We start from the raw sequence: 15,008 nt of genomic DNA, 5'->3' as shown, positions 1-15,008 counted from the left end.
TCCAGTGCCTTACTCTTCACCCCTAATAACACCTTAGCCTCAAGGTGATAAATTATAATTAGCTTTTAATGCTAGGCAGCAGTTTTATAGTAGTGACATGAATATTAAGCAAGAGTACAAACCATTGTGAACATTTAGAGGGTTGGACTTCCAGTCTTTTCTCAGGTGATATCTGTCTTTCCTCCCACCCCCAGATTTTTGGGAACGTTACAGATGCTACCTTGTCTCATGGAATACTGATTGTGATGTACAACTCAGGACTGGTCAGACTCTATAGCTTCCAAACCATCGCTGAACAGGTAGAGAAAACTGAAATAATTTGTCATATTACTGTTAGCATGAGGTTTCGACTAAAGTATGATTTTTTTTTTTTTTTTTTAGTGAGATGCTTTTAAAGTAAGGCATTGTATAGATTTCAGCTCTAAAAAACTGTGGAAATCTAGAAAGGCAACGTAACTTTTAAAGCAGTGGTGGGAAAGATAAACAGAAAGGCCATTGGAAAAAGACATTTTCTTTGTCATATACATGTGAATTTTATTTTTGTTCTCTCCAGATAGCAAATAAATAGGTGCTAAAGCCACCATTTTTGTTTTGTTTTGTTTTTAGTTCATGCAACAGAAACTTGACTTAGGGTGTGCATGCAGATGGGGTGGGACTACTGGAACTGTAGGAGAGTCTCCTTTTGGCATTCCTTGTAATATTAAAATCACAGGTATGGCTACTCTATAGTATTTTTTCACCTTAAAAAAATAAGTGATCATATAAATAGTTATTAATTATAGTCATCCAAATGTTTTTCTCATTTCTTTATAAACTCAATTTATTTTACTCCTATATATAATATTCCTTGCTATTCAATAACAAATAAATATTGAGGAAAATCTATCAGTTATTCATTGAACCGAAGGCCTGGGGATGCTGAGCATTGCTTGTCCAGAGACTTTTAGCAATTCACTTTACTTTTCTGATCCTTGATTTCCTTATCTGCAAAATGAGTTGCAGCAAATGATACCATCTTAGCTTTCTTACAACTTAATATTTTACAATTTGATGAAATTTACCCTCTCTCTCAGAAAGGTGTTTTCCAAGAAAAATATTACCATGCTATCTGAACATAGAGCTCAGACACAGACAGAACTTCCCAGTATACTTAAAAAGGGCCAAAGCACAAAAAAGAAAATTATATAGAATTCTATAAATATAGTAAAAATGTTCTATGTTTAACTAGTTTATCAAATTCAGTTGTTAGAAATCAGGTGGCTGAGTGTGGTGGCTCACACCTGTAATCCCCGTACATTGGGAAGCCAAGATGGGTGGATCACCTAGGGTCAGGAGTTCAAGACCAGCCTGACCAACATGGAGAAACCCCATCTGTACTAAAAATATAAAATTAGCTGGGCGTGGTGGTGTATGCCTATAATCCCAGCTGTTTGGGAGGCTGAGCAGGAGAATTGCTTGAACTCAGGAGGTGGAGGTTTTGGTGAGCCAAGATCACACCATTGCACTCCAGCCTGGGCAACAAGAGCAAAACTCCGTCTCAAAAATAAAATAAATAAATAAATAAATAAACTATTAGTCAAATTCAGTAGTACATTAAAAGAAATAAATCATGACTGTTCAGAGTTCATCTCAGGAATTCAAGGATGGTTTAATGTTTACAAATTTAGTAGATGTAAAAATCACATGAGTAAACTAAAAAAGAAAATACATTTTTATTATCCTAATATCTGTCTTAATTCTTATTCATTAAGAGTCATTCCTTATCATTTTGAGGACATTTCTCTTATTTATAACCAGCGTATAAGCATTATATTTTTAGGTGAAACTCCAAAGGATTTTCTGATATATTCAGAATAAGATAAGAATGTTTTCTGTCATTTTTCTTTAACATTGTATTAGTAATAGACCAAGAAACAGAAATGAAAGATGTAATTGTTCAAAAGGAAAAAGATGTCATTTTTAGCAGTAAATGACAAATTATAAAAACTACTGGGAGTTCAAGTAAGTTATTCATGAAGTTCAAAATAAATATTTTTTAAATTACTCAAGTTTTTAGATACCTTGGACAAACTGAATTAGGCAGTTTTATGAAAATTCAGCCCTAGCAGTACCTCCTATATTCAATACAAATACATTAAAGGAATCTATTAAGAATTTTAAAACTGCAGGCTCTAGTGGTAACTGGGTTATTTTGAAATGGGTTATTTTGAACAGTTTTTCCAAATGGTAGCATTATTCTTGTTGAAGTGCAAATAAAAAGAAAAAGTTACTCAAAAGAAAGAACAAAGATGATAAAGACAAAGCACATATAGCCTAAAGGATTGCCCTGGAGTTTTGTCCCTGTTTGTAGAAAGAAGACTGAATTTGGGATCAGAATCTTAGTCTGCTGACTAGTAGGGGTGACACTGCTATTAATTGGTGGTATGAAAGTGAGCAAATTGTTATTATTATTACTATTATTATTATTTTGAGATGGAGTCTCACTCTGTTGCCCAGATGGGAGTGCAGTGGCAAGATCACAGCTGATTGACATTTCCACCTCTTGGGCTCAAGTGATCGTCTTACGTTAGCCTCCCAAGTAGCTGGGACTACAGGTGCGTGCCACCACACCCAGCTAATTTTAATAATTTTTGTTTGGTAGAGATGGGGTTTCGCTATGTTGCTCAAGTTGGTCTTGAAATCCTAGGCTCAAGCAGTCTGCCCACCTTATCGTCCCAAAGTGCTGGACCCACTGTGCCCAGCTAATAATGGGCAAATTATTTAACTTCTCTGGGCCTCACATTTTGAAACTTTGAAATAATAATGTTTGAAAACATGATCTATGAAATCATTTGTCATTGTAAAAAAAAAAATCAATGATTTCTGTACATTTGGCTAAGAAAAGTAGTAAGTTATATGGGAAGTTTTCAGTGTTAATATTGTAGAGACTTAAATCCCATTCATTTCTCCAAAATTTTTTTTCAGTCATAAGGTCTATACAAATATTTATTTTAACTTGAAATAATTTTTTTTTAATGCAAAAGCAGTTCCTTTGCATTATCTAAAAAATTGGGAAATTGGCCAGGTTGGTGGCTTATGCCTATAATCCCAGCACTTTGGGAGGCTGAGGCAGGTGAATCACTTGAGGTCAAGAGTGCAAGACCAGTCTGGCCAACACAGTGAAACCCCATCTCTACCAAAAATACAAAAAATTACCTGGACTTGGTTGTGCATACCTGTAGTCCCAGCCACTTGGGAGGCTGAGGCAGGAGAATCATTTGAATCCGGGAAGTGGAGGTTGCAGTGAGCCAAGATTGTGCCACTGCACTCCAGCCTGGGCAACAGAGCAAAACTCCATCTCAAGAAAAAAAAAGAAAAAAAGAAAAGAATTGTGAAATAAAGATAAGCAAAAGAGAAAATGTAAAACATTTATAGTCCTCTTACATGGGGTTAACTATTATTACCTTGATGTGTTATTTTCTGATCTTATAATGTATATATTTCTATATGTTTAAAACCAAGAAAAGAATTATACCATAATTGTTCTTTCATAATGCACTTGTTAAGAAATCAACACTATTGAGGTATAAGTTAACAGGTAATTGAAATGTATCCATTTTAACTGTATAGTTTTGAGTTTTGTCAAATGTATACACCCAGGAAATCACCACTACAGTCAAGAGTCTTTTCCTCATCCCGAAAAGTTCCCCTGTGCCCTTCCCACTAAATTTCTCTCTTAACCCAGCCCTAGGCAACCAACGATCTGCTTTTTTTCCACTATCGATTAGATTTACATTTTCTAGAGTTTTATATTAATGAAATCATATGGCATTTTTTTTTGTTTGGCTTCTTTCACTCAGGATGTTATATTTGAGATTCGTTTCATGTTGTTGCATGTATCTATAGCCTAACCCACTTTTTGATGTTAATATATTATAAATGTTAATTTCTATCTGGATTATTTAATAGGTGGCTTTATGAAAACAGTAAAGTTGTAATCCTGTCTCACTTTTTACACCAAAATAAATAGTGGATGGATCAAAGACTTAAAAGTTTTAGAAAAAAACTTGGGAGAATCTTTTTATCTCAGTGTGGGGAAGACCTTTTTAAGTATGACACAAAACCCAAAACCATAAAAGAAGATATTGATAAATTTGATTACATAAAAATAAAGTTCTGCATGGCAGAAAAATCCCCAGGAATATACAACATAAACAAATTTAAATAACAGGGGACATAATTACAAATCGTACCATAATGGGGCAGTTTCCTTAATATATAAAGGGTTCTACAAATCAATAAAAGAGCAATAACACAATTATAAAAGGATCAAAGGATATTGTTCAAAAGAAACTAATATAAATGACTTTTAATTAGGGGAGTGCAAAGCTCAATGACACTGATAAGAGAAATGTAAATTAAAATTATTACACATCTCAAGATTCTTAAATATCAGAAGTTAGAGCTTTTGATACAATATGGTTGGTAAAGGTTTAGAATAGCCACTTTCATTTATTGTTACGACCCTTTATGGTCCCCAGCAATTTGTCAATATGACATTTTGTTAACATATATCAAATTTTAAAGGCATGTACTCCTTGAGCCCAGCAACTCCAGTACTAGGAATTTGTCCCAGATATATTCACTTGTATAGAAAGTGATAAATGTACAATTAAAACATTGTTTCTAATAGCAAAAGATTGGAAACAATGTATACATTGGTAAGTGACACTAGTATTAATATATCATTGTATATTTGTATTCTAAATTTAATTGCAAATTGTTAAAAAGAAAGAGGAGTTTTAGCAAGGAATGGTGGCTCATGCCTGTAATCCCAGCACTTTGGGAGGCCAAGACTGGTGGATCACTTGAGGTCAGGAGTTTGAGATCAGCCTGGCCAACATGGCGAAACCGTGTCTCTATTAAAAATCCAAAAATTAGCCAGATGTGGTGGCATGCACCTGTGATCCCAGCTACTCAGGAGGCTGAAGCACAAGAATCACCTGAACCCAGGAGGCAGAAGTTGCAGTGAGCAAGATTGTGCCACTGTACTCCAGCCTGGGCGATGAAGTGAGAATCAAAAAAAAAAAAAGGAATTATTTTTGCACTGGTATAGAATAACTTCCAGGATATATTATTAAGTGGAAAACAATGGGCGCAAAACTGTGTATATAAAAATCCTCATTTGTGAAAAGTATTCATAATCATGTATTAAAGGGCCATATATGGTAATGTGCTTTTGGATTTGCTTGGTATATCTGAAAGGACACATAAAAACTTGATAAGTAGTTATATTGGAAGAGATACAGATCAAAGGAAGACTTAGTTTTCATTATATCTTCTACTTTTAAAATGTAGTGCTTGTATTACCTGTGCCAAAAAGTGGTTCTCTGTGTGTGTGCATCTCCTTGAGGCGTTAAGAACTTGACCTATATGCCATTTTATAAATGAACCTTAATTTACTTAACCAGTTCCCTACTTTGGTCATTTAGTTTGTTTCTAATTTTGTGATTACAAATAGCATAAGAATATTTCTGTAACCATTAGTGATCCTTGCCTGAATCAGCTATGTCGTGTGAGTTGCAGAATGGCAGTTCTTAAAATTCTGTTACTCCTTTTACCTTTAATAGCTGGCATTTTTCTAGAAATAAAAGCTTTAACTCATCAACTGGAGATAAACTGTAATTCCTTACAAAAGGCAAGGTAAAGTCTTACTTCTTCCATTTAATTATCAATATTCAGAGCAAGGAGTTAGTTTAATAGTCACTTTTGATGGTGGCAAAATGTTTTACAGATAAACACATGTATGTAAACACAATAGACTCATGGATTTTTATTTGTCCAATATTATATATTAAAGTTATTATTCTTCGTGATGCTCAGATTGTCCTGAATTTGGCCAACAGAAACTCCATTTTGACACACCCCAGTAATCTTAGAGAATTTCCTCACTTCCCAGAACAATAATGTGTCGCAGGCTTACCTTTTACTTTCCTATTTCTGACAGGCAGCTGTTTTAGTAGAGAACATCATTAGAGACTATCAGTTTCCTAGAGAGTAACACTACAAACTGGGCAGCTTTAAACAATGGCAATTTAGTCTCTCACCATTCTGGAGGCTAGAAATTTGGAATTAAGGTGTTGGCAGAGGTAGCCTCCCTCTGAAGGCTCTAGGCAAGAATCCGTTCTTACTTCTTCTAGCTTCTGGTGGTTGCTCGCAATCTTTGGTGTTCCTTGGCTTTTGGCAGCATAACTACAGATTCTGCCTCTTGGTTTTCCATGGACTTTCTGCCTCTGTGTCTTCAAATCTTTTTCTCTTTTTAAGGAATGATCTTAACTTGATTATAACTGCAAAGATCCTATTTGCAAATAAAGTCACATTTACCAGTACCAGGGATTAGGACTTGAACATATCTTTTGAGGGAACACAAAACAGCTCACAACAGAGTCCCAGATCTAGTTGTGTTCATTGCAGTTGGATGTCTTTACTTTTAGGTCCTTTTAATGAACAGAGCTGAAATGTACATTAAAACAAAAATCCATTTGCCCATTTTCATATTTCCAAATTTAGCCATTCTTTTTAGATTTCGTATTTGTATTTTTTTAACTCGTACTGAACTTCTTGATTTCTAATAAAACTTTATCCTGCAATATACATATGATAGTCTTAAAATTGCAGTACCAGTGTTACTACTAAGAACTAAAGTATGGGCCAGGTGCATTGGCTCACACCTATAATTTCAGCACTTTGGGAGGCTGAGGTGGGTGGATCACTTGAGGTCAGGAGTTCGAGACCAGCCTGGCCAACATGTTGAAACCCCATTTCTACTAAAAATACAAAAAATTTAGCCGGATGTGGTGGCATGTACCTGCTGTAATTCCAGCTACTCGGGAGGCTGAGGCAGGAGAATCACATGAACGCAGAAGGTGGAGGTTGCAGTGAGCCAAGATTGCACCACTTTACTCAGGCCTGGGTGACAGAGTGAGACTCTGTCTCCAAAAAAACAACAAAAAAACAGAACTATGGCCTTTCCGGCGGTGACGACCTACACACGAGAACATGCCTCTCGCAAAGGATCTCCTTCATCCCTCTCCAGAAGAGGAGAAGAGGAAACACAAGAAGAAACGCCTGGTGCAGAGCCCCAATTCCTACTTCATGGATGTGAAATGCCCAGGATGCTATAAAATCACCACGGTCTTCAGCCATGCACAAACGGTAGTTTTGTGTGTTGGCTGCTCCACTGTCCTCTGCCAGCCTACAGGAGGAAAAGCAAGGCTTACAGAAGGATGTTCTTTCAGGAGGAAGCAGCACTAAAAGCACTCTGAATCAAGATGAGTGGGAAACCATCTCAATAAACACATTTTGGATAAAAAAACAACAACAACAACAACAACAACAACAAAAAAAAACCAAAACAGAACTATGGATTGAAGGTTAAGACTCTCCTACAGTTTCTTTTCTCCTTAGTATACAGCCCAGTAAGCATATACATGGAGTGATGTGTTCAAAGGCAATTCGAAATCATTCTTCTATAGGATTAAGCTACCAGCATGATTTAATTAGATTCGTTTGTTTGATTTTATTTTCGATTTTGGGGTTTGCTGTTTTCTTTTTCAGTTTATCCTTGAAGTTGTGAAATGTATATGTAGTTGAAAGATCGAAGCTGTATAAAAAGATATACTCTGAGAAATTTTTTTCCTTGTTTTGTTTTGTTTTGTTTTGTACTATCACCCAGTTTGGAGTACAGTGGTGCGATCTTAGCTGACTGCAACCTCCACCTCCTGGGTTTAAGTGATTCTTCTGCCTCAGCCTCCTGGGTAGCTGGGACTGCAGGTGCACACCATCATGCCTGGCTATTTTTTTTTTCTTAGTGGAGGTGGGGCTTCGTCATGTTGGCCAGGCCGGTCTTGAACCCCTGACCTCAGGTGATCTACACGCCTCAGACTCCCAGAGTGCTGGGATTACAGGCATAGGCTACTGTGCCCAGCCCCATTTTCTATTTCATTGCTTTCTGTTTTTATTTTTTATTATTTCCTTTAGTCCTGTTACTCCCATCAATAACCATTGTTTTTAGATTCTGGTTTAGCTTGCTGTTGTTTCTTTTTGCAAAAATAAGCAAATGTGTGTTTGTAAACATTTAATCTTCTTTCTTACATCGAATGCAGTATATTATATCCTTTATTCTATACCTTATGATTTTATTTAACATGTATCTAAGTATTTTTAGTTTTTTTATTTTTAGTAGAAATGAGGTTTTGCCATGTTACCCAGGCTGGTCTCAAATTCCTGAGCTCAAGCAATCCACCCACCTCAGCCTCCCATAGTGCTGGGATTACAGGCATGAGCCACCATACCTGGCCAAATTTTCTAAGTAAATATTTGGTAGAAAAAATATGTAAGGTTAATTATCCCCTACATTAAAAATTTCTAGAAAAATATATTATATTACAGGTATAGCCCTTCTTCTTTGATAAATAATACAGTTATTTTGTACATTTTATGTTAAAATAGTCTTTTAAAATATTATTGTTTGACTTTTCACAGACTCATAGTATTTTAATTAATCATATTTATTTTCTTTGTAAGGCCCCCTTTTTTCTTTTCTTTTTTTTTTTTTTTTGAGATGGAGTTTCGCTCTTGTTGCCCAGGCTGGAGTGCAATGGCACGATCTCAGCTCACTGCAACCTCCGCCTCCTGGGTTCAGGCAATTCTCCTGCCTCAGCCTCCTGAGTAGTTGGGATTACAGGCATGTGCCACCATGCCCAGCTAATTTTTTGTATTTTTAGTAGAGACGGGGTTTCACCATGTTGACCTGGATGGTCTTGATCTCTTGACCTCGTGATCCACCCGCCTCAGCCTCCCAAAGTGCTGGGATTACAGGCGTGAGCCACCGCGCCCGGCCCAGGCCCCCTTTTTTCACAGTGTAGCAAGTGGAAGCCCTTTTGCTGGCTCTCCTACTCTTAATACTACCCTCCGTATCCTTGTAAACATCCTTGCGTTCTCAAAACAAGGGATGGTCCACACCTATCCTAAAATTTTCTCACCACAAGACGTGGAATCAGCTACACTGAGAACTTTTAGGCCTTTTTCATTAAGAATAATATTAGAGATCAAAATTGGGGTTCTTAATTTGCAGGGCACATCAGAGTTGTGGGCAGAGTAATATTGCTACTTTTGGGTCATTTTTTGCAGTTGCTTGGAAAAGTATTTCTTTCTAAATACGTCAGTTTATACTGATTGTTTTCCCTATTTTGAATAACTATTTCATATTCTCTATAACATACCTAGTTGATTTTGAGCCCCAAATTCAAACTCTAATTGTATGCTTTTCTTTTATAAGTCTTCTCTTCTTCACCGTATCATCACATACAATGTTTGTATTTCTCTTATAATTTGCCAACTCATGCCTTTCATACATTTTTCTGTTGGGGTGTTTATATTTTTTATTGCTTAAAAGGATCCTTATATATTAAAGATACTACCCTTTTATTAAAAGGTTTTAAAAAAAGCACTTGACATACATTTTATATGTTTATACCTGTCTCTTCTTTTTCCTCAAGATTGTTTGTGAGCTACTTTTTATGGAAAGTTGACCCTTAACACAGGTTTGAACTGCACAAGTCCACTTATATATCTAAGAATAGATCTATTATGCTCTACTTAAAGTTGTGATCAAAGAAGAAGGCTAAAAAGCACCAACAGAAATTTACTTTACAGGGCCAGTCTTCAAAAGAAACAGATTGGATATATCTGAACTACCTTAAAGTTAACTTGTCTGATGGTAATTGTAGTAGTAGTGACTAACCTGTAATAAAGCTTTCATTGTGACAGACTCTATCCTAAGTGGTTGCATTCATTGTGACTAATACTGTCTCTGTACTAGAAATATTAAGCAAGATAGATGTATATCTGATGTATAGATATATATTAGATGTATATTAGATGTACTAATGCCTATTAGTCCAGGATGTAGAAGATCTCTTCCTCACATTTGAAGGAATTATTAGACCTAATTATCTTGTTGGATTATTATGAGAGTTGGAAATAGTATCTAACCCAGAGTCTTTTCCATAGCAGATGTTCAGTAAATGGCAGCTACTTTTATTAAATGTACTTTGTCATTCCTTACCATCATAAACACCTTTAGCCCAGTTTTAATCTCTGCTCACATGCAGGCCACATATACCTACCCTGAAAACAAATGCCTGGGAAGTTGATTCAGCCTAATTTTAGTTCTGACTAGCTTTTTCTTTTCTCACAATAAACTCCTTACCTGATTGTACTTATTTTCTTGAACATTGTAATTTTTCATTAGTAGAAATTAATAGATGTTGCATGCAAAGAAAGGTTGAATTCAGTTAATGAATAGTCCAGATGCCCCAGGACAGTGCCGCTAATGAATTCCTTTTCCTGTCTCTACAGACACACCGCCACTGCTCTTTGAGGTGTCATCCCTGGAGAATGCTTTTCAGATTGGAGGCCATCCTTGGCACTACATCATCACACCTAATAAGAAGAAACAGAAAGGAGTTTTCCATATTTGTGCCCTCAAAGACAATTCCCTGGTAAATGATTGATCAGACTTTTTAGTAGCAAATTTGTATCAAATTCTTTATTTTCTCCCTCTCGAATAGGCCCACATTCCTCAGAATTACTTTTTTCTGCATTTGTTTTAATAATTTGTGAACAATTTATAATACAGAAGAATACAGACAATATAGCAAACATTTATATGTTTGACCCATAATTTTAAAACATTAACATTTGAAGATTCTTATGGCACCAAGAATTTTATATATATTTTTTTATCTCACCAATATCCCAGCAAGGGATCTCAGGTGAAACCTCTCCACAGTGGGAATCACTGATGGAATGTGTTCACGTTGCTTCTGAAATTGCTGGTGGAATGTGTTGTTGGTTCTGCTTCTCCGTGGTTTGTTTCTCTTTGCCTTCCAGAGCAGAACCAGATGGAACTTTGGTGGTCACAGTGTATGTAACTTGAAGCACTTTGAATTTTTAAGGCAGAAGAAGTAGAAATGGTACATAGTAAAACAATGGAAATTTCTACCATTCGAATTCAGTTTTCTTTTTTAAAATGGCTTAGGCATTGATTTGTCATTTAATAAACATTTATTGAGGACCTACCATGTGCCAGACATGACTAAGGACACAGTCTTTTCCCTCAAGTTATACTCAAAGCAAACGTAGAAAAACAAGATGCAGTGTATTAAGTACAGTGATTGTAGTAAGTGCAAAAAGTGAGTTGGGGAGGGTTTCCATTTTTGTTTTGTATCGCTGATTATGTTTTCTGTTGGTTAGTTTGTTTTTTGAGACAGGATCTCACTCTGTCACCCAGTCTGGAGTTCAGTTCAGTGGCAGAGTCATAGCTCACTGTAGCCTCAACCTCCTGGGCTCAAGTGATCCTCCTGTCTCAGACGCCTGAGCGTTACAGAAAAATCATTCAAGCTTTCATTGTTGATATTTTTTCTCATTTCATGTAGATGTGTCAGTGTAACAAACAGTACTTCCATTTTATATTTATTTATTTAGAGACAGAGTTCCACTCTGTTGCCCAGCCTGGAGTGCAGTGGCACAATCAGAACTCACTGCAACTTCAACCTCCTGGGCTCAAGTGATCCTCCCACTTCAGACTCCCGAGTACCTGGGACTACAGGACCGCACCACCATGCCTGGCTAGCTTTTTATTTTTTGTAGAGATCACAGTCTCACTGTGTTTTGCAGGCTGGTCTTGAACTCCTGGCCTCAAGTGATCCTCCCTCTTGATATATCAGAAGAATTTGCAGTTTTTTTGAGGCAGGTTCAGCTTACACTACACTCATGTCTCCAGATCTTGCTTAATCAGTCACTGTTGGCTCCAGTGGCTTTAGAGTCACAGATCATCTTTCACCGTGTTGCAGATCACCTTTTACCATGTTGCAAGTCAGCATAGTGTTGGGTCCATTTATCCACTTCCCTTGATTTCATGGCCATCAGGGGACAATGCGTATAGTGTCTTCCCATTTTCTTTTGTAGGAGCATTGTTCCCTTATATTTTTCCAAATATTTACCACATGGCAGCTTCTATTTGGCCCAGCCCAGTGACATTCTCTTTTATAAAAGACTCTCTAAGGGCTGTTTTCCATTGTGACAAGTCTTGGTTTGATTGGCCATCTCCCAGCCAGTGAACATCATTCAGCCACCAGGACCTGTCACATCTCTTTTTCACTTAACTTTACATCTAGTGAATTCCTGCACAGTTCACATTCTGGACATTTAACACATATCCTTTTTTATAAGAATTGATAATACCTATTATTTCATACACAAACACACACACACACACACACATACAGCCAGCCCTCTATACCCATGGGTTCCACATCTGTGGATTCATCCAACTATGGATTGGAAATATTCAGGGAAAAAAAGATGGTATATGGGATGATGTGCATAGATTGTATACAAATACTGTGCCATTTTATATAAGGTACTTGAGCATCCGTGGGTTTTGGTATTTGTGAGGGATCCTGGAAGCCATCCACTATGGTTTCCAAGGAATGACTTTATATCTAGATAATGGCCTTCAACGTGTATATCAAGCATGCTTGTCACATACTCTCCTTCTATAATAACTGATTATAACATTTATCCAAACCTATATTTCAGCATACTCTTAAATAACTGCCAAATCCAGGGGAAGTTTTTAGTCCTTTTAGTGAACAGTTTTATTACTGTGACATTGCCTTAATGACTCATATACCTATTAATTCCCTACCTGTTAATCCGAAGATACCTAAAAAACATATAAACAGCCAAACTTAAGATTTCAGAAAGTGTTTCATAGCTTACTCTATTAAACTGAGCTTTCAAATCTAACATTCGAGCAAATAATAAAAACAATAGAAGCTAGTAATAAGCTGCCTAGTGTTTCAAAGATTTTTGTTTTGCATGTTTTAATTAGATATTACAGTAAAGAGAACAATCTAAAAAAAGATATGTATAGTATATACATATTTTGTATAAAACAAGCATCTGGAGCTAATACCATCATGGACATATTAATTTCAGTGCTTACAATCATCATATTTATTTACTTTAATTTTCTTTTATGTAAAATATACTAATGCCACTATTAGATATAATTAGAATTCTTGTAGAAATTCTTGAAAAATTGAAATTCATAAATTTGATACATAAAATGTATTACATTTCAAAAATTTAAAAATCATGAGGCCAGGCACAGTGGCTCACCCCTGTAATCCCAACACTTTGAGAGCCCTAGGCAGGCAGATCGCTGAGCCCAGAAGTTCAAGACCAGCCTGGGCAACATGGCGAAACCCCATCTCCACAAAAAATATAAAAATTAGCCAGGTGTGGTAGTATGCACCTGTGGTCCAAGCTACTTGGGAGGCTGAGGTGAGAGAGTTGCCTAAGCTCAGGAGGTCAAGGCTGCAGTGAGCCGAGATCACACCACTGCACTCTAGCCTGTGCAACAGAGTGAGACCCTGTCTCAAATAATAAAAAATAAAAATAAATCATAGCATACAAAGCACTTAAAATATAGCTCCACCTATCTCTCCATTCTCATGGCTGGATATTATACTTTTCAATTTAAATTATACCTGCTATTCATGTTTATGTGCATACTATATGGATTCACTTCTATAATTTTGGTTTGTTTTGTTTTGAGACAGGGTTTCGCCCTGTCACCCAGGCTGGAGTGCAGTGGCACGATCTTGGCTCACTGCAACCTCTGCCTCCTAGGTTCAAGCAATTCTCCTGCCTCAGCCTCCTGAGTAGCTGGGATTACAGGTGCATGCCACCATGCTGACTAATTTTTGCACTTTTAGTAGAGATGGGTTTTCACCTTGTTTGCCAGGCTGGTTTCAAACTCCTGACCTCAAGTGATCCACCTGCCTCAGCTTCCTGAAGTGCTGGGATTACAGGCATGAGCCACCGCCTTTGGCCTATTAACACTTACGTATTTTTTATTTTACTGTCTCCTATTTGTAGCTATTTTCTGCTTATCCCTAAGGCTCATTTCAACCTTTTTTTGACTCCCAAAATTCTGCTCAACTTGGGTTGAGTGCTTGATAATTAATAATCTGGTGGATGGCTCAATCACTTATTGAGCCACTGCCTTATTTTTTATGTTTCTGCCTCCACCCAGACTATAAGCTTCTTGATGACAAAGATTATGTTTAATTTATGTGAGGTCTGAATGCCTATTCCGATACCTAGAACATAGTAGCCTATCAATATATGCTAATGGAATTTAAAAGCTTTAGTGTTACAAAACTCATAAATATCTAGTAGGAAATGTGGCATCATTTCATTTTACATTAGAGAAATTAAATTAAATGGCTTCTGTAAAGCCAGTGAAGTTAATATATCCAAATTGGCATTCATTCCCAGTGCTCTTGGATATAAGGTAAAACATTTGTGTACACATGTTATAGCATAACAGGTGGTTTTTTTCTTTATTTTAATATCTAAATATACTACAGTGAAATCTCTTCTTGCCTTAAAAGCTAAGCAGTATTAGGTCATTTCCTTAGATATTACAGCAACATTTGACTTATCTAAGATTTTATGACCCACGTCTGAGACTTTAGGTTTGTTTACACGTTCATTTTTTTGTTATCTGCTCTTCTGATTGAAAGATTGTTGGGGATAGGAAGAGAGGAAGACATTGTGGAGAAATGCATATGCATGATTATGGCAGAGTTATATAATAGAAAGTCCATGAGTTTTGGAGTCAGAACTGCTGTCTTGTAAGTTCAAAATATTGAACAAGGCAGGTGCAGTAGCTCACACATGTAGTCCTAGCAGTTTGAGAGGCCAAGGTGAGAGGATCACTTGAGGCCAGGAGTTTGATACCAGCCTGGGCAACATAGCAAGACTCTACTTAAAAACACACACACGAAAAAAACATTGGGCAAATGATTTATTCTCTTTGTATATCAGTTTTCAATACTTCCTTTGAGTGTTGTTAAGATCAAACAAACAATGACTATAAAGCATTGAAT

At 36.5% G+C, this 15,008-nt stretch overlaps 2 protein-coding genes across 8 annotated transcripts in view; both read left to right on the top strand.

The window, feature by feature from the left end:
* Nucleotides 1-15,008, top strand: part of DCAF17 (DDB1 and CUL4 associated factor 17) — a 57,449-nt gene that overhangs the window by 21,014 nt on the left and 21,427 nt on the right. For all 7 annotated transcript variants that reach the window (XR_004273324.1, XM_032292993.1, XM_032292990.1 and 4 more), the window contains 3 exons: nucleotides 195-299; nucleotides 607-712; nucleotides 10,402-10,544. Coding sequence is in view for 6 of the 7 variants with exons in the window: in XM_032292993.1 (XP_032148884.1) it covers nucleotides 195-299; nucleotides 607-712; nucleotides 10,402-10,544 (354 nt within the window). In the remaining variant the exon portion in view is untranslated. The remainder of the gene's footprint in view (nucleotides 1-194; nucleotides 300-606; nucleotides 713-10,401; nucleotides 10,545-15,008) is intronic.
* Nucleotides 6,999-7,354, top strand: LOC116561183 (40S ribosomal protein S27). Its single transcript, XM_032293000.1, has one exon. It carries the CDS (start codon nucleotides 7,039-7,041, stop codon nucleotides 7,291-7,293), a length of 255 nt encoding a protein of 84 aa, XP_032148891.1. The 5' UTR covers nucleotides 6,999-7,038; the 3' UTR covers nucleotides 7,294-7,354.

This window comes from Sapajus apella, unplaced genomic scaffold (genome assembly GCF_009761245.1).
Source record: "Sapajus apella isolate SASKATOON/1434 unplaced genomic scaffold, GSC_monkey_1.0 scaffold28, whole genome shotgun sequence".
Classification (NCBI taxonomy): Eukaryota; Metazoa; Chordata; class Mammalia; order Primates; family Cebidae; genus Sapajus; species Sapajus apella.
Note: the sequence above shows the minus strand (reverse complement) of the source record. Positions and strands in the feature narration are given on the sequence as shown.